Raw genomic sequence first — 22,007 nt, 5'->3', positions numbered from 1 at the left:
CTTTTAAATGAGCAAAAGATAATTATCAGTTTACTAAAACCAATAAAATATTTCGAGATTAAAAAAAAAAAAAGACAGTTAATTGGGACACTGTTGGAGATGCATTATATTGTCATTAAATCTTAAGTGAAGGATAATCTCTCCTTATTGGCTAAATGAGAGTTTACCCACTGCAATGTGTGCCATTAAGAAGATTCACAAGCACATCAGCAGAGCAGTGTGAGTCTTGCATGTTCCTTTTGTCATTAGCAAAAAATGTAAGAAGCTTCAAGTAAGAGGGGAAATAGATGAAGTCTTTTTTTCTGTGACACAGATTGAAAAGAAGGTTGGGGTCTCAGAGATGGTTCTTTGCACCTGGCTGTGTCCTGGCCTTTGTGTTAGCCCTGTAAATCACTGGAGGGTGGGCAGTGTAATGCTCTTTCTCCTTTCCACCATATAAATAACTCTGCAAAAGGCAGATCTGCCATCTTTCTCTTTGTTCTAGGAAAAGAATTCCCAAGACAGTAAATCACTCAGATGCAGGTAATCTGAGAGGAACAAATTGGAGTGGCTTTGGCTGGGGTAATTTGTTTGTGTCTAACCTGTGTAAAATTTCTTTGGATTTTTACAGTAATGGATTGTTCTGGTGCTGTGATTCCTGTGTTAAAGCAGTACAGATGTGAACTCCCGGGAGTGTTATTAACTTGAAATATACTCTTTGATTTGCATAATCAGTGTAATTGTAAATCAGGACTCTTTTATCATAATGAAAAACCTGTTACCTGTCAAGGAAAAAAAAAAGAGTTGCACCGAATAACTGGTGTTCCAGCTTTCCTCTGTGGGGGGGCTCAGTGTGGTCTCTGGGATCAGTAAGGGCTTAGGGATGGGTGCAGTGGCAGCTTTCATTTGGGAAATCTGTGGTGAAAATGAGTTTGCAGGTGCAGCAGCATCCTGCGCTGTGCCCTTGGGGATCTTCGAGGTAATGGCTGCAAATGCTGTGTGCAGGAGTCAGGCAGCACTGGGTGGAGCGGAGCCTCTGGGGTGGCCAAGGGGAAGCTCCCAGTGATGTGCACGGAACAGTCAGGCTGTATCTGGGGACCAGCACTGAGCTGAGCTCATAACCAGCAAAGGGGGGTGAGAAGCCTGTTTGGGACTGCAAGGGGAAGGGGTAAGGAAGGGTAATCTGAATTGCTGCTGTTCTGCTGCATGGTGTGAAGGAAGTGGTAAGTCGGGAGTAAATTAGGAAGAGAGGAGCATTATCTTCCATCTTCTTGCAAAAGAGAAAAAGCAAAATTAGGTTTTATGGATTAAAGAATTCTGGATTTCATTATACTTGTAATGAAATATATGAACATAAATCTGATTATCTGTAGTCCAAGTGGGCACCTGCAGTGACTTAAGCAGAACTTCTGACACCTGGACCTTGCCTGCTGCTGGAATTAAATCTGAAACCTGGTACCAAAGTCAGAGGAGTTGCTCTGCACTCCAGCAGGCAGAAATAAACGAAGACTGGCATGCACTGAAGAGATGAGCCCGGCTGCCCCTCTCTCCCTGGTTGCCTTTCTGCTGCAGAGGATGTCTCTTGCCTTCCCTGTGAGGTGAATGGCATCTTGACACGTGCTGCTACTGGTGGGGCTTTTGTCCCTTGTAGTGTCACTCCAGCTGACATCTGCCCTAGGCTGCTACCCCTTTACTTTGTCACTCTTTAACCTGCTTTCTTTGCTAGATACAAGAATCTCCTTTTTTTTCTTCTTTTTCTACCTTTGATCTTGGTGTCACGGAAAGTTACTGTGCCTATTATTTTAGCCTAGAGTAACTCAGTTATACCATTCAAGGGGAAAAGCCAGGCAAATGCTTTCTCGAGAAGAATGAGTTTGTCTTAGCCTGTCTTTTTTACTTTGATTAATTGCAAAAGTTCATAGCACTGCCTTCCAGCCATGGGGATGTGGGTTCAGTATCCTGCAGTGTTACTTTCTGTATGCCTGTATGAAAAGCAAGTTGAGTGTAAATGTTGCAAAACTGTGGCCAGACTCAAAAATTGGCTGATCTCTGAGTAATCACCAGCACTTGAATGATAAATTAAGTGCGTTTTGAATTGAAAAGCTGTTTCCTGTATCCCATGAGGGATTTTCAGTTAAGTCTTGGAATTATTTTGCTAGAGTTGGAGCAGGGTGGCCAGCACCTTGTGGCCTGGCCGCAGCTCCCGCCTGCCCACTGGTGTGACCATGCCTGGGCCTGGCTGAGCAGGCAGCTGCTGCTTGTGCCCCCAATAGCCTCAGACAGCACAGGTAAATGAGCACTGGCTGCACTACCACATCCTGTTTCGTACTGTTTCGTACAGGAAATTAAAATATTTTTGTGTTTGGGCTTAACATGCCTATTGTTAGCTCTGACGGGGGAAGGTATTCTGTAATGCTTTGCTTCAGTTTCGTTCTTTCTTACTTTTAAAGTGAACCTAGTTTTATTTTGTTTCAGGCTGTTCTCAGTATGGCTTTTCTGGTCACTACTTCCATTCCTTTTTAACTCAGCAGTGTCAGGAATCAGAGCTTGCTGCCTTTTCCCTGCTCATTTTCTTATCTTCATTCCTTATGAGGAGGGCTGGCTTGGCAGCCTGGTATTAAATGACTGCTTTTTGCTAGGGAAAAGTGACCTTCCACATGGCTAACACAGATTCATCTTACTTGTCCTGGAAAGTTTAAAGTGTCTCTGCTGCAAGCTGATTTGAAGCTGAATTACACCCAGCAGATCTTGTTGATTGGCTGTGATGTGAATATGAAACATCCAAGCAATCTTTTAGGAGTCGTTACTTTGAGCTGGCTGGGATGGGGTGATGGCCGCTTGCATTCAGAGCAAAAAGCCTGAGCTACAGCTGAGTGCCTCTTTGGTTTGGTGGGCTGTCCTCTCGCTTTCCCTAGCGCAGGGCTGCGTGCAGTGGTGTTCTGGCAGCTGGATTCCTGAGCTCATGCTTCTGCCTTTGGTTTGTGACATAAGGAGTGTGAAGGTCTCAGTAGGGATGTTTTAGACACATATTTGAAGTAGTGCGGTATGAGAGAATTACATGCGAAACTCCTCGTTTCTGTCATTTGGAGATTTTCTCTCCATTATGCACATCTATAATTTATGAAATATACACATAAATGTAGAGCAAGCATTTACCTTAGGAATCTTAGGAATTTATAGTTGGTACCTAAGGGTTTTGCCAGCTCACCCTGTCTGTGTGAGCACTGGTGAGGTGACTGGGGGAGACCAGGACCCCCAGGGACAGCAGTGCTGCTTGTCCTGCAGCTGCAGGCTGGGGTGACCTTACTGTGTGAGCGGAATGCTGTCCTAGGCATGTGGGAGATCGCACTGCTGGGTTTTTAACAGTACTGAAAAGCACTTGTAAAAATAGAGAAGCATTGGAAAGGGTTATAAATCAACAGTGAAATCTCATCCCCTTGTGAAGGCAATAATGAACTATTCAGTGGTCAAGTATTAACAAGTACTGTTAATTGCAATGAACGCAATGCACCTACCTCTATTTGCAGATCTTCAGGACTGACAAGTGCGTGTTGTACCTCTGCGTAGTGAGTTCATTTCTGGGACCTGTACTCCCACAGCAGTTGGCTTTTAGAAGCGGTTCAGGGAAAAACAACTCCGAACTAAAAACTGATTTCTCAATAACATGTCTGTTTTGATTCAGATGATGAAAGGCAAGGAGCATAAAGCGTGTACCGCTGCCAGTGAAGCATAGCCTTGAGTTATTTGGGTTAGCATGCAGTAATTTGCTTTAAAACTAGCTGATGATGTTAAAGGTGGGAGATCTTCATGCAAATTTATGTAAAACACTGTGACAGTGAATGTTCAGTGGTAACCCTAAGGATGTTATTGAAATGTCTGTTAAAGGAAGTGTCCTTACCTGAGGCATTTAAAGGAAGTCAGAGGGTAAAAGTACAGTGAACCTGAGTGCGAAATGCTGTAGGTGCTAATCTGGGGATTGTTGGGCCTTCCTGTGCATTATGTGCACAAATCTGTTTGTTTCAGCTGTTTGTTCTTTCTGGAAGAAAATCTCTCTTCTGGATGTGTTTCTATGTGGTTGTAAGTTAAACTCAATCTACATGATTTCTCACAGCCCTCCTCAGGCACTCAGTAGTTTGCTGTGGTTTACTAACTTTGTATTTTTCTCGTAAGGACACAGAACATCATTTCCCAGGAGAGCATTCCGCTGTGAGAGCCGTAACCAGAAAGGGAGAGAAGGAGGGCCACATGTTTTCAGGACTTAAAGAAATCTTTTGGCCAGCTCTGTCCCCGCTGAGTTACACTGATTGTCATTTCTGCGGGTTGTTTCACAGCAAACTTTAATGCTGCTACATTCAGGGGCTCCACAGTCTCCCCAAGCTGGCCCTTTGGGAAGGTTATGGTGTGACTGCGCTTGGGGCTAAGAGATTCAGAGCAGAGCTCTGGGAGTTTTTGTTTTCTGTGATGTGCCATTCTCACATTAATATCGAACTGTATCTAAACAGAAAGCTTTTAAAGACATGTGGCTTTATCCTCTTTTCTACTTTAGAAAGATTCAGGATTCTAAATCATCTACATCCTGCGTGTTGTGTTTCAGAAACGTAAAGCTAAGTGCCTGTTTCTGCAGATTGCAGCAATCTCCTTTAACTTCTGCTTAGTAAAGCGCCTCAGCTCATACTTGCCACGTTTGTATACTTTGAGTCACCTAACCACACTGATCATAGGAAGTGGGATGGGGGAGGCCAGTTCCTGTGAGCATGGCATTTTAAACCATGAAACAAGAGCTGCAGCAGGAACCGCTCTGCCTTCTTTTGGTTGCCTTATAGTCTGAGTAAAGAAGAAAAATGTGTGTGTCTCTGCTTGAATACAAGTAAGTGATATATATCTCTATTGATAGAAAATTGCTTGCTTTCAGTTATAATGTCGTCTTGATTGTTTCTGTAAGCTTCTGTACGGTGATAGCTTGGCTGTCACTCTTCTTACTGAGGCTGACTTTTTGGAATGCCAGAAGAATAGATGTCATGTGCAATAACCGTTGTTAATGTCATTGAGCTTGATAGAAGGACACGTGTGCAGCCCCATTGCATGCTGCCTTTTCTGCAGCTCTACACGGTGTGTCTGCGAGTGGTGCTGGTAGCACCTACAGCTCTGTGGGAACGGGAGGCACGGACACATGGGGACAAAAGGCAATGCAGGCTGACCTGGGGAATCGTGCGTGAGGCTCTACCAGTGCTTCAGCTGGGCCCTGGGCAGGAGGAAGAGGTGAGTTTTTAGTGGATTTGAGGGAAGGGCTGGAGTTAATTAAGCAGTGTGAAAGGAGAAAGAAGGATATGCCAGATGGCAGCGTGGGGACAGGCCATTGCTGCCTCCAACTCAGCACAGGGGTCAGGAGCAAGACTGAGGCAGGGCAGTGTGAAATTGGAAAGAGGGTGAAAGCTGCAGGTCTCCGGAGCCCTCTGAGAGTGCTGCTGGGTGTTCTGTAACTGGCTGCAACAAGCAGGGTAGTGTCATGCCATTGCTAGAGGTGATAGCTTTCTTTTGCTTTGCAAGACAAATTTCATTGCAGCTTATTGCACCTAAGGCTCACAAAACTGAGTTTCCATCCAGCATGGTGAATGCTTTAGTTTCTCTAAGAACATCCTTAAACAACTGTGTCTGTAACACTGCCTGAGTGTGAAGGGCAAGGTATTATACCACTTGACAGATTCCTGCTGACATGAGGAAGACATAATCAGCACCTTCTAATTTGTGACAGGGCTCTTCCTAGCACAGTTTTCTCATTCACAGCATACATTAGTTCTGCCCTTGCAGCCCCTTGCTTTCTAGCAGTAGGTTTCTGCCTTAGGGACAACATGAGCCTCTGCTCCTTGAAAGGCTTTTACTAAGGAGGAGGGAACAAAGAGAGAACCTATCAGAGACAGCGTCAGGGAACCTAAGTGGATGTTTCAGTAGAGATTAGAGATGTTGGAACTGGGAATAATGAAAACCTTTTAGGAGAGGCTAGGGGCCGTTGTATATGCTCAGTTTGTAGCCAGGAGGTGGGAAGAGCTACGTTCCCGTTGCAATACCTAATGAAAATAGCTCTGGTTATTAATATTGGAGAGTTGCTGTTAAATCTGCTCAGTTCCGGGCACGGAGTGGTTAACTGCAGAAGCATCTTGTGCCATTACCTATATTCTGGTTTGTTTGTCTGTGTTTTTTCTCACAGTGTTTGGTCAGACTGTTACTGGTTGCTCACCCACTTGATGTGCGCCTTGCAAAACAGCATCAGGAGTGGAGTCGCCACAACCAGATGCATCTGTGCTATAACAGCTCATTTCCATCTGGAGTAGTTTCCCTTTTATATGCTTGAAGAAAGAGTAGAGAATTATGATGTTTTCCTGTGCTCTTAGAGTTGGACCCTGTGGATCACATTACACTGAGTTGCCTTTTGTAGCTGTTGACTTCAATGATAGCCTAACTCAGCAAAATATTAGGAAACTGGAGGCTGTGGGAGCCTGAGGAACTTGTGGGCGACAGCAGTGGAAGCACTGTCAGCAGCACCGGGAATGGCCTCACCCTGACTGCTGGGATTCCTTCTTGTCCGGGAAGGGCTCTGAGGAGCGGAGGCAGCCTCACCCAGTGTGATGGGAATGATGTTCCCTCTTGGTCCCTATGCTGGGCTGGTTTGGGCATGGCAGGGGGTTGAAGGGATTTATATAGAATTATAGAATAATTAAGGTTGGAAAAGACCATTAAGATCATCTGGTCCAACCATCAATCCATCACCACCGTGCCCAGTAAATCATATCATCACATGCGACATCTGCATAGTTCTTGAAAGCCTGCAGGGACAGTGACTCCACCACCCCCCTGGGCAGTCTGTTTTGTTTGGCCAAATTAAGATAGCCCATAGATCGTGCTGGTGCCCAAAGCATGTGGATTGAGCATGTCCATGGAGGTGTGGGGCTCACACTATGCACTACATGTTCAGCATTGCCATACTGCTATAAGACGGGGGAAAAAAAAAACAAAAAAATGCAATGTCATATGCAATGAAATAAAATACAATGAAATAAAGTTAGACTCATCTTTATGGATGTCTGGAAAAATCCTCTGATTATATTAATTCTCAGAAAAAGTGAACTTTCAAAGTAGGGTTGTTTATCATTGCCTTTCTAGTGTGCGTAGTTTGTAGAGCCCTTTTCTGCAAGTCCAGCATTTTTTATCCCTTCTAATCCTTAGTCATTCTGTGTGGCTTTCCAGGGAGAGCAGGAGGTGGGTTGACCTGACGAGGTGCTGCTGTGTCCCACTCTGGAAGAGGGCTGGGTGAGTCCTCTGAGTTGCCACCTCCTGCAGGGTCTCTGGTAGAGAAGCATCTTCTCGCTCCATGTCCCTTCCCAGGAGCACCCGGCACACTCCTCCAGCTGTGGGTTGTACTTTTGGAGAATTCCATGGGAAATAATCCAGTAAATCTTGTTTTCACAGATCATTTTATAGTGCTTGAAAAAATATGTGAAGAAAGTGGATTTTTGTCTTGTGTGCAAAAAGCAGTCCTTAGGGGCCACATCAGAGATGAAAAGAGGGAGCCATCTTGGCTGAGATTAAATAAAAAAGAATGAAAGCCACTTTTGTGGTTTCATCCATTCATATTTTTCTTGATTTAGGGCCAGCACTACATTTTGTGTTTTAGGTGCTTGTGGCTTTCCAAGTTTCTCTTCTTTTTCAGTCCTTATCAATTTTATTTTCTGCTTTGCTCCCACACTTGCTCTTTGGATGTATCATCAATATTTGCATAGGTTGAGAGCAGACAGTAGGTGAACAGCAGAAACATAGAAGCAATATACAAGATGGTACAAAAATACTGTATTTTTGGAAGATGATATATTTCTTTTTTTTTTTTTAATGGATGTTTTTAATGGGAAGTAGTAAGGCTTTGCAAAGTATTTGCTCTGGAAATGCCTCTGAACAGAAGTGCTGGAGCAAGTGGAGCCAAGTTCAGAGCTTGCTTTGGGCAAGATGAAGGCATTTGCCTTCATCAGGAGATTTTGTACCATGATTGTTTGCATGGATTCTGCTGTAGGTGGGAGCTGTTGTAGGTACAGTCATCCACTGAGAGCTGGGTTGTTCAAGTCATTCTTAGGAACAAAGGCATGTGCAGAAAATACAGGGCTGCTGGATTGCCACCCATCCACCATCACCAACTGCTGCTGAAACACTCGGGGCTCTTCTGTATGCTGCCATTTATATTTTCTTGAATGACAGCTTTTCTCTTGTGCGTGACTTTAATTTCTTGCTGTGTTGAGCTACTGAGAATGGGAAAGGAGGTTGTCCTTTCCCTGAAAGCTGCCGTGTCATGGCATGGCTGTTGTCACGGAGAGCTCTTGGTACCCAGAGCTGGGGCAGCTACATAAGCTCCTTCTGTGATGATTTGTTTGAAATAATCTATTAATCTGCTTTAACAATCTATTCTGCTTTCACTGCACTTTCCTGATAAGTGAAATCATATTTGAATAAAACCTAGTGCTTATAAATGTCTGGTTTCTAATAGAAGCGTGTTTTAATAGCTGATCTTAAGTGTGCTGAAAAGCAGATTCTGTAGTGGAAATGCTAATGAAGCTTCAGCAGCAATAACTGGCAGCCGTGACAAGGAATTCAGGGTTGTATATTTGGGTGGTAGAGGTTGGGAAATATATTTGTGCTGTCTGTATCTATTTTTGTCAGCAACATTAATATCTTATGCCTTTTTTTTCTTTAAATCTGTACTGCTGCAAAAGTTTCAGCATCAGCTAATCTTCCCAAGCAGTCCGTGAGGCTCAGGTTTCAAAGTCATTATCCGAAAGGTCACATCCTGGTTTAATACCATTAGTGTAAACCCAGGATTGTTTAGTTGATGGAGGTGGGTTTAGTGGGTGGAGGTGCTTGTCGTTTCAGTTTTTTGATCTTACCATAAATCTAACCAAGAGTAGGTTGCATTTGTGAGGCTAATGCTGTTTTCTCGAAAATCACAGGAAGGCTAAGATTGATTTTCACCTTCAGATGAATCCTTTCTACATGGGGCAGGTCAGCTCCGTCTCCTGAAGGGTGCCGGGCAATTCAACTAGTCCACTTCAAAACAGGAATTTGTCAAGTTCCCTTTGCTATTGATTTATGGATTGGCATTCACATTTCTACATCAGATAGATTTTCCACTTCTTCATCCTGCTGGAAGCATATATATTCTGGCGTTCATTTGCAGCAATATCAAACCACAGCCTTTTAAAACCACTTTTATGCCTTCTTATATGACACGCTATCAAAGGTAGTTTGAAGATTTGATGTTCCTGTAGACTTGTTACAAGAGAAGTGGATAAAGAAGTATCCGCCGTGTGGAAGTGAACATATGGGTTTTCCACAGTACCCACAAAAAATGAATTGAGATTGTGAAATTAAAAGGCAAGCAAACATTCATCACGCCTTTCTCTCTTTTCCCACTGGATCATATCTTAATGGGATCTTTTAGACTGTAGCCTTTTGGGAGCATGTTAATATTTTGTGTAAGGACGAATAGTAAATAGCAGTAAAATGCAGCTTGACTGATTACATCTCTGAAGGAATGGAGCTTGTACCATTCCCACGCATGTGGGACACATTCACATAACTTAGGTGATGCTTCTTGCTTGTTTATGTTTGTTTTACCAAATAGCATGATGTTATACCTCCATTTCTGACTGGAGGAATCTTTCTGAAATTGCTTTTTTATATTTACTCTTTTATTTTGGGTGCCTGTAGTAAAGAAATAAGTAAATTAATTATATATAACTTTACCAAAATTCCTGGTAACTGGAACTGGGCAACTACTTCAATATGATTATTGAAACTGGATAGACTGGTTGTCTGAGTGAATAGCTTGCACTTCTAGCCCGTTTCCTTAGGATATGATGAGAACGATATGCTTCTAGAAGTAGAACACATTTTCTCCAGGATTAATAGAAGGAAATAAATGTTGCCTTTTTTCTTTTTTCTTCCTTCTAGGTTGCCCTTGTTCTCCTTTTCAAATCAAATGTCACATTGACTCGAATCCAGCATTGGAAGCATGTGGGGAACTGCAGCATATCAGCCCGGCGCAATGTATCCATCAGACTGGAAGGAAGCCCAAAACCAAAACTCCACTGGCCAAAATGCATCCTCTGCAGAAACCCCAAGGCAAGTGGCTTTGACCTCTTAGCAATTCTGCTAGCTTCTATCATACGTGACATTTTAAAATTATTTTTTCTAAATTTTAAGTCAAAGCAAAGTACTTATTCTGTGTTCTGAGGTTCCAATACAAGTAGGAGGGTTGTATTATCTTTGGTTTTCCAATTTTAGAGGCATCTTAGGGAAGCCTTCAAGAAGAAATTGATTCAAGAATAACTGATTGCTTAACTTACTGATTTACATTCCCTTTACTATTATTGTACCTCATATAGCTGTGAAATCTAAATTTAATTTAGCAATATTGTTTTCATTCTTTTTCATAAGTTTTTTTTGAAAGTATTTAGAATAGCTTATTATTTAAACCTGGATCTGTTTTCCATTCATTTTAAGAAATATATGTAGCAACAGGAAATGCCAGAATAGAATTAATGTATTTTAAAAATGAAAAATAAACTAAACTCACCACTTCCAAGAGATATGTGGGCTGTGTTAATTCCACAGTCCTGCCAGAATCAATGAAGTAGATGACCCAACAGTAAAATGCTTTCTTGAATAGTTTTTCTTACTATTATTCTTTTAGACAGAACCCAGCTAACCGGGCTTCTTTACGCTGCTGTAAAAGTAACCCAACATGAAACAATTCCCAGTCAGAGTTCCCATGTGAATCTGTCATACAGTACCCAATATTTGAAAATCAGACCTAATGGCTCAGAGTGTGCCAAGTTATACAAAACTACAAAGTATTCGTATAATTTGTATAAGTATTACAAGATCTGGTTGTAGATGTGCCATTCATCTTCCTGGAAGACACTTCTTCATCTTAAAATTTGTGTTGTTACTATTTCACTTATATTCTTTATAGTAAAACTACCTTTAAACAGTATCTGCAGTTAACTTATATGTAACAGTAGAGAACAATATGTAAGATCCTTTGCAAGGTTGGGAGACAGTAAAGGTTTATTTTCTTCACTTTTCTTGACTTTGTAAATTTGAAATGGTTTCTGTCCCTCAGTAGTAATTGTTCATTGGTAACCTCTATAGTCTGTATACCAAGTAAAGATAGCAGAATGCTTCTTGCCTCTAGAAAAGTGAAATAATCAAAATAACAAATACAAAAATAGTCATGGGACAGAAACAGTTCCCCAAACTGTTGTCAGTGTATTATTAAATTGCCTGTGTTTAGGTTGGCATTTCTCCTGTAAACTATCCTTGCTTACTCTTGGTGGCCATCTCTAAAGAAGTAATAGTAACAGTGTAGTGCATTTCCTTGTAAAATACATGAATCTTCCCTCCAGTTTTTGATGGCATTTTTAGGCAAGAACTTTTATTCCCAAAGCTTTTACCCTAGAGTTACATGGATTCTTCATTCAGGCTCTTTCGTGTTGATTTGTTGAGTGGAACGTGCTGGCGTCACTACCAGAGACTCAAAGAACAGCTCTGCTTTAACCCCACCTGAGGCTGTGTGCTGTTGGGTCATGTTTTCTTTTCTTTTTTCTTCTTTTTTTGCCTGTATTTGCTTCCCAGGGAATAGCTCTTCATAGTCTGATTTATCATATACAGATACGTAAAATCATAAATGTTGTTTATGTATCTATGTACACACACGTTTGAAATTATATAAACTATATATATATATTTAAGTGTCTGTATTTAGATATACGTGTGTATCATCTATATATATGTATACAGATATACATATTGTGAGTGCAAATCCCAGCACTGCAGATGAAGTCCTTGAAGCCATGATAAGCCCACCACTGGCAGGATGGTTTGATAGGAAAGCCTTCATCAGATCACCTACCAAATGTGTACTGACCCTTGGCATTATTGTAGAAGAGGTACTTGTGAGATGGACAACTTGTGGGCAGGGAGGCCTGAAGTAACACAGTGGTTGAGATGCTCTAGTCATGCTAAGGGAAGAATCCTTATTCCCTGCCATGAAGTGAGGGAGGGGTCCTTACTCCCTGCTCTTACAGGTGCAGGGCCAGCCCTGGTCTGTAACTTCTCCCGGATATTTAACCTTGTCTTCCCCTTTTCTATTTCTGTCCCTCTGGTTCTCGTTATTTCACTTGTTTATTCTGCAACAACGACAGTGTGTCTTGCTTGGTTTCTGCTTCCTCCACGCAGCACTGGGCTGCTACGTAAAACCTTCAGGAGGAAGACTGGGGAAGAGCCATTCCAGCACGTGGCTTCAGCTCTAAGACACCACCTGAAACACATCCCATGACACTAACTCTCTTCTCTACAGCTGCCTTTCTTCCCTTTCTCCACCATTTTACCGGTCTGTGTGCAAGCAGGGCACTGGGAGCTTCTCCCAGGGTCTGTGCTCTGTGGCTGGGTCTGTGGAATGAGGGTGCAAGGGAGAGGGGAGTTCAGTGCAGAGAGACAAATCAACAGTGGTGCCTCTGGAATGGGACAGGCAGGCGATGGTGGTTGTGGCTGAGCTCCATCTGCGTGTCCTGCACCCACATGTGCAAGCAGCAGCTTTGGGTTTTTATAGGATTGACTGTTCATTTAGTACTTACTGTGACAGCGCAGGAACAGAGGAGCTCATCTGGTGTTATGTTCTTTTTCAATATGCAGATCTATCAGTTACTGCTGTTGTAGGAGTTTAAAATGATTTTTGAGTTTAAATGTATGTAAAATGCGTGAGGGGTAACAAATGTTTGCCATTTCATTTAACGGACTTAACAAATGTTGGCCATGTCATTTAATGGGCTTGGGAGTGGAAATCAGCAATATGGTTTGAACGCTTTTTGCAGGTAGATGTAATGTGGACTTTGAAAAGCCAATTTTGTCTTCTCTGTTGAGTTACAACTAGATACCTGCTTGTTGACTGGAGAGGCAAAGCTGCCTGGCCTTTGTGGTACTGTGACAAGTAATGCCATTTCCTTGAAATTCTGGACTTTGTGTTCTTTGTGTCAACTTTTCAGTAGACATCTGTGGTTAAAGTTTTGCTTTGTAAGCAGTGTTTAAGAAAGGCAGTACCTTTGCCTCTGTGCTGATCCTCTTTTCCTCCAAATTACCTTGATAAATACCAGAATTCAGAACTAACAAAGGGACTACTTTTTATTTTCCTTCTTTTTATTACACCTTATCATATCACAGATGCAGTGAAGTTCACCTTCTGAGTGTTGTAACCCAGTTTTAAGCTCTTAAGAACCTAATAGGAAATGTAGGACAGGTTACTGTGTAGCTGTCTGCTGCATGATGCACCCATATAATGCAATAATAATTTTCTTTTCCTGCTTGACTGTTTGTGTGTGTGTATAAGACAGATTTTCTGGTGAAGTTTTCAAAATTGAACTGTAACATCTTCATTTTAAGACAAGAATTCCAAACGTTTTTGCACACTGCCTAGTCAGTCATCCTATAAGAAGCATCCTATTAGAGCTCAACTCATTGGATTTGATCTTATTCTTTGGTGCTGAAGTGACCTCAGTAACTTAGATAGTTTTAATGCTGACTGTATGCAGAGCTGAAAGGCTCCAGCCATTCATCATCACTGACCTCAGACAGTGACCGTTCATAGCCAGAGGAGGGAGGACCTGTAGGCTGATCTGGAGCTTGGAACAGTCAGCATTCTGCAGGGTAGGGAGATTGACTTCTTGGGACTGTACATCTTAGCTATAGCCTCCTCAAGAAAGTAACCCTGAAATTACACTTAGAACAGTTGCTGATTAAAGCTTCATTACAGTGTTAATCTCATAACACCCATGTGCCATATTGACTATTTAAAAATTGGAAATGCTTGAAATACATTGTTCTTGAAAACAATGTTTAAGAAAACACATGTATAGAGTTCCCTCATTTGTGTATTAACTCCTTGAATAGCCCAGATCAGATCATTTGGCAGCAGTGCTCCAAGTAGTGCACATTTGGGAGTAATCACACTGCCAGTTTTCCTACCTTCTACTGTAAAGTCTGCTATTATGAAGCTGCTTTCTGTCTGAAACTGTAGCAGCACGTGAACCTGTTGCCATGGGTTACTGCTTACGTATTTCCAAAACCCTTTACTCTGCAAACAATGTAAGGGCTGAATATATATTTTTTTAATTACTGTTTTTTTTAAATACTGTATTTAACTTTGCACCTTTGCCTCCCAATGAATTCTTAAGCAGAATGTACACGTTCTCACAATGTGTTTTATTTATATAGTGTATAACTCAATGTAGAAGCAAAAGAGGAAGGAAATTTATGAAGACTACACCACGGAAGACATGGGGGAGGGAGAATGAAAGGAAGAAAAGCTATTATGTTCTGCTTGTGGGTTTTTTGGCCAAGCAAATAGAAGGCAGTGAAATCCATGGTGGGATTGTTTCTGTGGTGGTTTGTTTTGGTTCAGCTTCTTTTTTTTTTTTTTTCGACATAAGAGATTGAACAGAGTGCTGGAGTCTTGAAAAGTCATGGGAGGGGAAACTCAGTGGCGTGGTTGAGATGGTGAGCCTATTTGCAAAAACGAAGTGCGAGCTGTGCATCCTGTTTAGTAACAAGGAAGCGGTAAATTTCAGCGAGCCGCACTGTTCGGTAACACGTTTTATACAACTGGAGAGATGCAAAATAGAGGACCATCATTTTTCTTTAGTGTACAACAGTTTGCTTTTGTATAAGGAATAGTTTGGGACTGCACCAAGTGTAATTTATGAAGGTTGGAAGAATGGATATCCCTCGTTCTGCATCGCGTGCCTGCATTTTTTTTTCCAGTTTAAGATAAAGAAGATGAAGATTTATCCTCCTGTTTTTTCCTCCTGTTTTATTAGTACCTCCTAAGCCTGTCCACCTCAAGCCTGGGCAAGAAAGAATTCCTCCTGCACCTTCTCGGCCTTTACCAGCTGATCCCAAGTCATCAAGGAGCTTAGCGCCCGGAGAGGAAGAAATACCAATATCAGCAGGAGTCAACACTCTCATTGAGAAATTTGAAAGTATTAGGTAAATATGTTATTGTACCTTCTAAACTGTATATTGCAGTGGTTATAGTTTGTGACTTGGAGTTTAAGATCTGCTGAATCTGAGTGCTCTTCCACAACTGAGTAGCTCAGAGTCTGCTTTTATTAAATTGATTTGTTTTTGCATTATAGGAAATTGATTATTCTGATAAAAAATAATTGAGTTCTCTGCTTAAGACTCAGTAAGTATCAGGCTTGCTGTTGCATTGCTTCTTGGAGGCAAGGGATAGTTCAGTGTCAATGTATTTTGAAATGGCATAGTGTATAACAGTTTCCTTAGAAACTTTAAGTATGAAACATTGAATGGGGTCAGAGCTGATGTACAAAACAGCTCATTTCATAAACACGTGAAAATCCTCTTCAAAGACCAAACTTGGCTGATGGACCTAAATGATTCTTCTCATAAAAAGGGAATGGAGGCAGAGGCACTGGACTGTGCCCTGTAGTGTGTTACCGCCCGGGTAAATCTAGTAAGGCCTCTTTCAGATAGGAAGAAGTAATGCCTTCTTGTGCTTCAATAAAGGTCCCCTCTCTGACAGAAAATAACTTGCCGCAAAGACTTTGTTCTCTTGAAGAAAGTGAGTTCCTGTTTAAACAAACCCACAAATGCGTTTTTTAACAGATGATTCCTCTTGCCCCAAATGTTCAAACCAAACTGTACTTCAGGGCAAGGTGGGGAGTGTTAAAGATTTGGGATTCTAATGGTAACTTATGGTTAGGAATGGTGCGTTTTTTACCTGAATGTTGGGTGAATGTTGTTACAGCAGTGTCTGTACACATGCCTCCTAGTATTGTCAGGGGGCTGTAAGAAATGCAGCTTGAAACAAATGATAATCAGGCCCAGTCTCTTTTGAGATGCTTTTGAAACCTCTCATTGTTAATGTGAATGGCTGGGGTGCTTTCTCTTCACCTGCAGGCAACCTGTACATATTCTTCAAAGGAACCAGCTAAATTTAGCTCTTAAGATGGAACCAGGCCTGGACTCATCCAAACAGTCGAGCTCGTGTGACTGTGACATGGTAGCTTCCAGCGGCTGTTCAACAAATGAAAAAAGTGAAGCAGATGAAAATGAGCCAGACGTACCGTGCGGTGCGGATCTATCTAACACAGACATAATGAAAATTAAAGAGCTAAGCATAGGCGATAACAAAAGCCATGAAGACTGTACTGCTGTGAATGTGAGCAAAGAACCCTCTAGAGAGCTTAGCAGTAAAGACTCGACTGCAGAACTGAACGGTAATGGTAAAATTCCCAACAGAGACAGTGGCATTGACAGCCCTTCTTGTAGCGTGGCAGGGGAAACTTTCCCCAACGAAGAAGGTGCAGAGCAGAAGAAGCCTAGTGTGTCTGGGAATCCGGGAGAGATAGAACCTGACAAAAAGGGCACCAAATCTTCCTCTGCAGAGCAGAAGAGAGACTCCACACAGGATGAAGACAGTGACATTGATGAAGGAAGTAGTGAGGAACAAGAAACAGCAGAAGTGCCAAAGTTAGAGTATATGGATATAAACAAGGTAAGGTGGTTTAATGTTACTTTACCTGAAGCCTGTTTGTGACCCTTTCCAGAGATCTCTTGCATCATTTTTGTGTGTTTGGGATTTTTTTTTTGCTCCTATGTCAGAGGATCATGACAGACATTGATTTCCTGCTCAGTTTAGGTCATAGCTTGTTCCTGTTCTAGACTGTATCTGTTAGAAAGATTTCCAATCTTAATTTAAAAGGTTTCTTTTTATGAGAGTGCATCAGAGGCAGAGACAAGTTGTTAAAGGTGAAATTCCATTTGTAGGTAAAGACTTGGACCCTGTGTTTTTTGTTTGAATTTCTGCAGGTTTGGCTCCTACTTAAGAAATTATGTTGTTTGCAGTGGGACTCCATGACATGCAGTGGGCTAATTGGATAGTTAATCTTCCAGGATCAGGGCCTTATATTCTTGAAGAACATGCATGTTGGAAATCTCATTTAGCAGTGTATATATATATATATAATTTTTTTTTAAAGAAGCCAGTGATTCTTTTAGTGTGACTACTTTTTGAATGCAAAAAGTTATTTTGAAGGTATTCTGTGGAAAATAATGGGGTCCATGCTGTTGTATATTTGCTGCATCTGTTTAACATTAATGGCATTCCTTTGATTATCTGTTTATCAGGACAGTTATATTTAAAAATAGGTTAGACTTTTCATTAAAGGAAAACAAGATCCTTCAAGCAATATGTCTGCAAAATATTCTCTTCTTGATTTTTTTTTTGTTTGTTTGTTTGTGTTTGGGGTGCTTTTCATTTGGACATCATGAGAGTACGGTTTGTGTTTAGAACAATACCGTGAGCACTAACAACCAGGACTAGTGAATTGTGGTGCTCACGTCTCAGTTCATGCAAATTGACTGGTTCTGCTGAGGTCACAGAATAAATCCTGAGTTATGTACATCAAGAGTTTGTCCCTTTGGGAGAGCTGACAGTTTAAACTCATTTGGTAGCTCCTAGATCAGATCAACCAGTGAGTATTACAGAGTGGTGAAATTGTATGCAAGTATGTGATGTGCTTGAAGTTCTGTCATTCAGTGCTGACAGCTGTAACCTCAGAGTACAATTAATGCTCTGTGGTGTCCCCCTTTTTTCCAAGAAGACAGCGTGCTGAGAAAACACACCTCCAGGAAGGTACGAAAAAGTCCCGGAATTTCTCCAGTGAATGCACTGCTTTATGCTGCTGTCCTTTCTCTTTATTACAGGCTCAGGCTTGTGTGACTAGAGTCACATTCCCTTCACATGGCTCAAACACCAGCATTGTTGCCTGGGACAGGTGCTGCCCATCCAAGACTTAATTGCTGCTCCTTTTGCAATTTCGGTGCATGTCAAACTCGTTGAAATTGACTGGTTTTTCCACCCTAGCTTTACACTGATGTTTCTGTTATACAACAGAAAAAAGTGAGACTTAATATTGGCAAAGTGCTGCGTAACTAAGAATCAATCTCTCAAAGAGGAGACCCGTCTCCTGCTGCCCAGTTGCTGCCTGGGTGTGCATGAGGTGGGGGTTGCTGCCTGCCTGGAGCATGCTGCATGTTGGCAGACCCAGGTACCACAGGCTCGGATGAATTCCTTTAGGTCTGTCAGGTGCTACTGGGAGTTCAACAAAAGGGAAGGATAGAAACTCTGATCTTGGTGTCGTGGATACCATTGGTGTCACAGAAATAGCTGACCTGAAAGCAAAACTTGAGAGTTTATTCTGGCAAGTAGTCCTTGTCAAAGTGAAAGTTGTTTGTATCCTTGTAAATGAACCGACACTTTCCATGCTAATTGCATCAACTTCGTTTGTACAGCTAGTTAGTAGTGTTTTATCCTAAAGGCTCCAAAGCACAGCAGAGCCTCAGCTCAGGTGTCAGGATCTCCAGGGTCTGTTCGACTCCATCCAGGAGGGAGCCTGAGCATGGTTCTCATTGCTCATCCCTGCTGCTATTTGTTAAGACTTGTGGACTGGAACGGCCACAAAGCATCCTGCAGACTGAAGAGTAGTGAGGGCCATCTGAACTGGGTCTGCTTGGCAAACATGGCTGCTTGCTGTATATAGAGAGGATGTGATCTCATTTGCCTGCCTGCAGATCTGCAGTCTCACCTGGTAGCTGGTGGGGATGGCAGAGGAGCAGCCTGTCAGCTGGGCAGGAAGGCTGCAGGGCAGGCAGCCTGCGTCCTGCCAGGAATAATCTATGGCAATTTGAGATGGGATCCAGCAGTGCTCCTGGTCTGCACTGCCAAGGGAAATGTGTGTTGTATGCAAGAAATCAGCGTGGGGGATCCTCCAGAAAGCTATTAGTGGGAGAGATTCTTATTAGCATCTGCTAAAACTTAGCTTGTGTCCATTAACATCTGGTATCTCTTCAGTATTCCGCTAGTGTAAGCTCATTTACATCTCACATCACAAGCGTCACCATCACAGTGCATGGCTTCTGGTCTGCTGCTGTTCACTTTTCTTTATGTGTATCTTTATAAACACATATACTATGAAATACTTTAATTATTTTATCTTCTTAATATATGTATATAGGTATTTGTGCAACTAAAATATTCTTTAAAAGATTATTACTTGCAACATATCAGTAAGAAAATGATGAAAAATGATTGGAATGATTCTTTAATCTGAGTATTAGATTTCCTTTTTGAGTTAGGCATGCAATACCCAAGCAGCTGTGGCAAACCCAAGTGGAAGACTTTACAGTGTCATTAAGAAGAGCTTTACTGATAAATACTACAAATAATTACTGGTCTAAGACATCAGAGTTTTGATGGCTGTTTTTAAATAGTGTTCCTTAGGCTAAATGTCCATATAGTGTGAAATAATGCAATTAAACACTGAGTTACGTGGTCATGTTTGTCAGTAGGGTGCTTAATGAATTTATAAAAGGGCAAGATCTCTAGAGGAGGAAATGCTCTGTTTTCTTGTGTTCCTTTTTTTTCTATTGGGACTTCTCATCTAAATGAGTACGGGAGGACAGGTGTGACATTAATGTGATGTACTTCAGGTCTGTCTTTGCATTTTGGGCTGATTTCAGTTTTGAGAAGGCTGTTTTGATGCAGACCACAAGAAGTAAGCCCAGTTTTGTGGCCACGTGTGGGGAAGGGCTTAAAGACATGCTGCCTCTCCTTCAGTGTAAGGATTGTGCCCTCTTCTGGGGACACAGTATGCACCAGCTCAAGGTCAGGTGAAGCCAACTGGTGTGTTACGTGTTCACAGCACCCTCCCAGTCTGCCCTTTGGTTCTGATGCAAATCTGGACGCTGCAGAGTGAGTCTGTAAGGATACAGAGCCATGGCTTCCAACAAGCATGATTCAATTTGAAGCTGCCTTGTTATGTGGTTGCTCTGAGTTCACATCATCCTTAAGAAAACGGGCAATTTTCCAGAAAGCAACGTGCCAGAACGGCTGGGAGGAAGAGCTCAGTGAGCACCCATGTCGGTGTGTGAGCAGGAGAGACCCTTTCCTCCCCCCGGGCTGTCCCAGGGCAGGCTGTGTGTCAGGGTTTTGTTCCTGCCTCCCCCTTCCCGCTGCCGGTACCGGGCTGCAGCTGCACGGCGGAGGTAACCAGCGCTCCCATTAAACAGTCACGTTTTCCAGAGAGCTTTGTTGTAGTTGGAGGAGGATGCATGGGAAGTACAGCTGCAGAATGATTTAACGATGGCTCGGTAATTCCTGGGATATTGCGTTAAGTGAAGTTCATGAATAAACATTAGTAGAAAAAGAATCGTATTTGCTTTTCTCCTCTCTAGATTTCTACTTTGGAGCGCTGTCTACCACCCGAGCTTTCACACATCCCATGGCTGGTGAAGTCATGCTGCCTGATGGATGACTTGCATTGTTTTATTTAGTCTAGGTTCAGCTCTGCATTGTGGTGTGGCTTCCTTTGGGAGTCTGCAGTGCAAGCTCACAGATCTCACTGTTAGCGCACAATTATTGAGATACGTTTTAAATCACAGGAGTGACTTGCTGGGATTTCCAGCAATCTTTTATGAGAATGAGAATGAACAAGGGGAGCTTATTAGTTTTGATAATGTTTCAGAAAATGTCAGGAGCTCTGAGAACTGAGGCATGTTAGCCTTGATGGGTACAAAAAAAGTAATGATAAAAGCATGACTGAGGAGCTGTCGTGCTTTGCAGCCTCTGTCACCCAAGGCTCTGCTGAACACCAACTGCCTGGGAGCAGTGGAGTGATGCTGCTGAGATGGGTAATGCTTTCTCGTGTCCTTTTGTTCAGATATTTTTCATTAATAGTAACGTGTGCTCATTAATAATCGCAAAAAAATGCCTTTCTCCATCTGTCCTGCTTCATGAGAACCTGCTGTGTAAAATAATGCTGATAATGGAGAGCCCCCCTGGGCCTCATACAGTCATTGACGTGTTTCTGTTCTGCCTGTACCTAGCTGGAGTTGTGCTTCTGATTTCACAGTGCAGTTTGTGTTGGAAAACGTGACCTACAGTCCTGAAAGTCAGACCTCTGGGTAAGATTATCTCCACGTGTATTTGGGAAAAAAAGATTTTGACTTGGCCTTGAAGAGGATATGAAGTGATTATCTTCACTTCCTGATTTGACATTAGGGAGTGTGGCCAAAGTAATCGTTTTCTTATGAGAATCTGTGGAGGCCTCCTGATTTGGTCCATCAGTTGGCTTACAACAGGTTAGTGGGGAGCTTTCTTTGGGGACTTTCTGTCTTGTTTCCTGATTCAGTGATACTTTCCAAGCCTTTAGGTGAATCCGCACAAGTTACTCACTAAGCAAAACAGTGGAGCCAGTCATAGAGTACAAGTTAAGAAAAATCAGGTATGTTCTCATCTTCACTTTTATCAAATATGCTGAATAAAGTAAGATCTCAGCACTACAAAAAAGCCCTACAATACAATAACTTTTCCATATTGCTTTAACATTTTCACTTAGGAAGTTGTCTATGATCTTTTTGGGACCTTCTGCAGAAGAAGGAGGGTGGCAGGTTGGCTTGAGCCCACCACCCTGTTCCAGGCAGCCACAGCCTAAGGAGGGCAGCCAATGCCTGCAACCCCTTCTCCCAGTGCCTGGCACCTGGTGGGCAGCTGGTCAGACTCTCCGGAAGCACTGATGTGCCTGGGGCCCTTCATTGCACAACAGTGTCTGCTGTTACCCACTTTGTGTCTGTGATTGACAAATTTATGTGTTTGCAGGTGCAGATGTACTCCCACTGCAGGTGGGAATCTGCCCTTTTATGAGAACCTGCTGCTGGTGGTGCATTTCCTTTATTTTAAAATGTTTTATGGACACACGTACAGCTGAAAACGAATTGTTGGACCTTCAGCACAGAAGTGAAAGAGCATCACACGACTGCTGTTCCAAGCACTGCAGTGAGCTTCCTGTGTCACAAATAAGCACCGACACTTCCCTTTTCTCATCTTCCTTGTCACTCCGCCAGCTCAGCTG

The 22,007-nt window shown here is 42.3% G+C and overlaps 1 protein-coding gene across 10 annotated transcripts in view; it reads left to right on the top strand.

Moving 5' to 3' along the window:
- The window catches only part of FGD3 (FYVE, RhoGEF and PH domain containing 3), a 101,229-nt gene that overhangs the window by 43,748 nt on the left and 35,474 nt on the right, over nucleotides 1-22,007 (top strand). For 9 of the 10 annotated variants that reach the window (XM_085236047.1, XM_085236044.1, XM_085236040.1 and 6 more), the window contains 3 exons: nucleotides 9,970-10,140; nucleotides 14,892-15,060; nucleotides 15,994-16,591. In XM_085236047.1, the coding sequence (XP_085092173.1) occupies nucleotides 9,970-10,140; nucleotides 14,892-15,060; nucleotides 15,994-16,591 (938 nt within the window). Of the gene's footprint in view, nucleotides 1-4,739; nucleotides 4,847-9,969; nucleotides 10,141-14,891; nucleotides 15,061-15,993; nucleotides 16,592-22,007 lie in introns of those variants that run through there. The other variant, XM_085236049.1, reaches the window with a different exon arrangement.

This window comes from Meleagris gallopavo, chromosome 14 (genome assembly GCF_905368555.1).
Source record: "Meleagris gallopavo chromosome 14, MGAL_WU_HG_1.1, whole genome shotgun sequence".
NCBI classification, from domain to species: domain Eukaryota; kingdom Metazoa; phylum Chordata; class Aves; order Galliformes; family Phasianidae; genus Meleagris; species Meleagris gallopavo.
The sequence above is the reverse complement of the archived record's forward strand: the minus strand, read 5'-3'. Positions and strand labels throughout refer to the sequence as shown.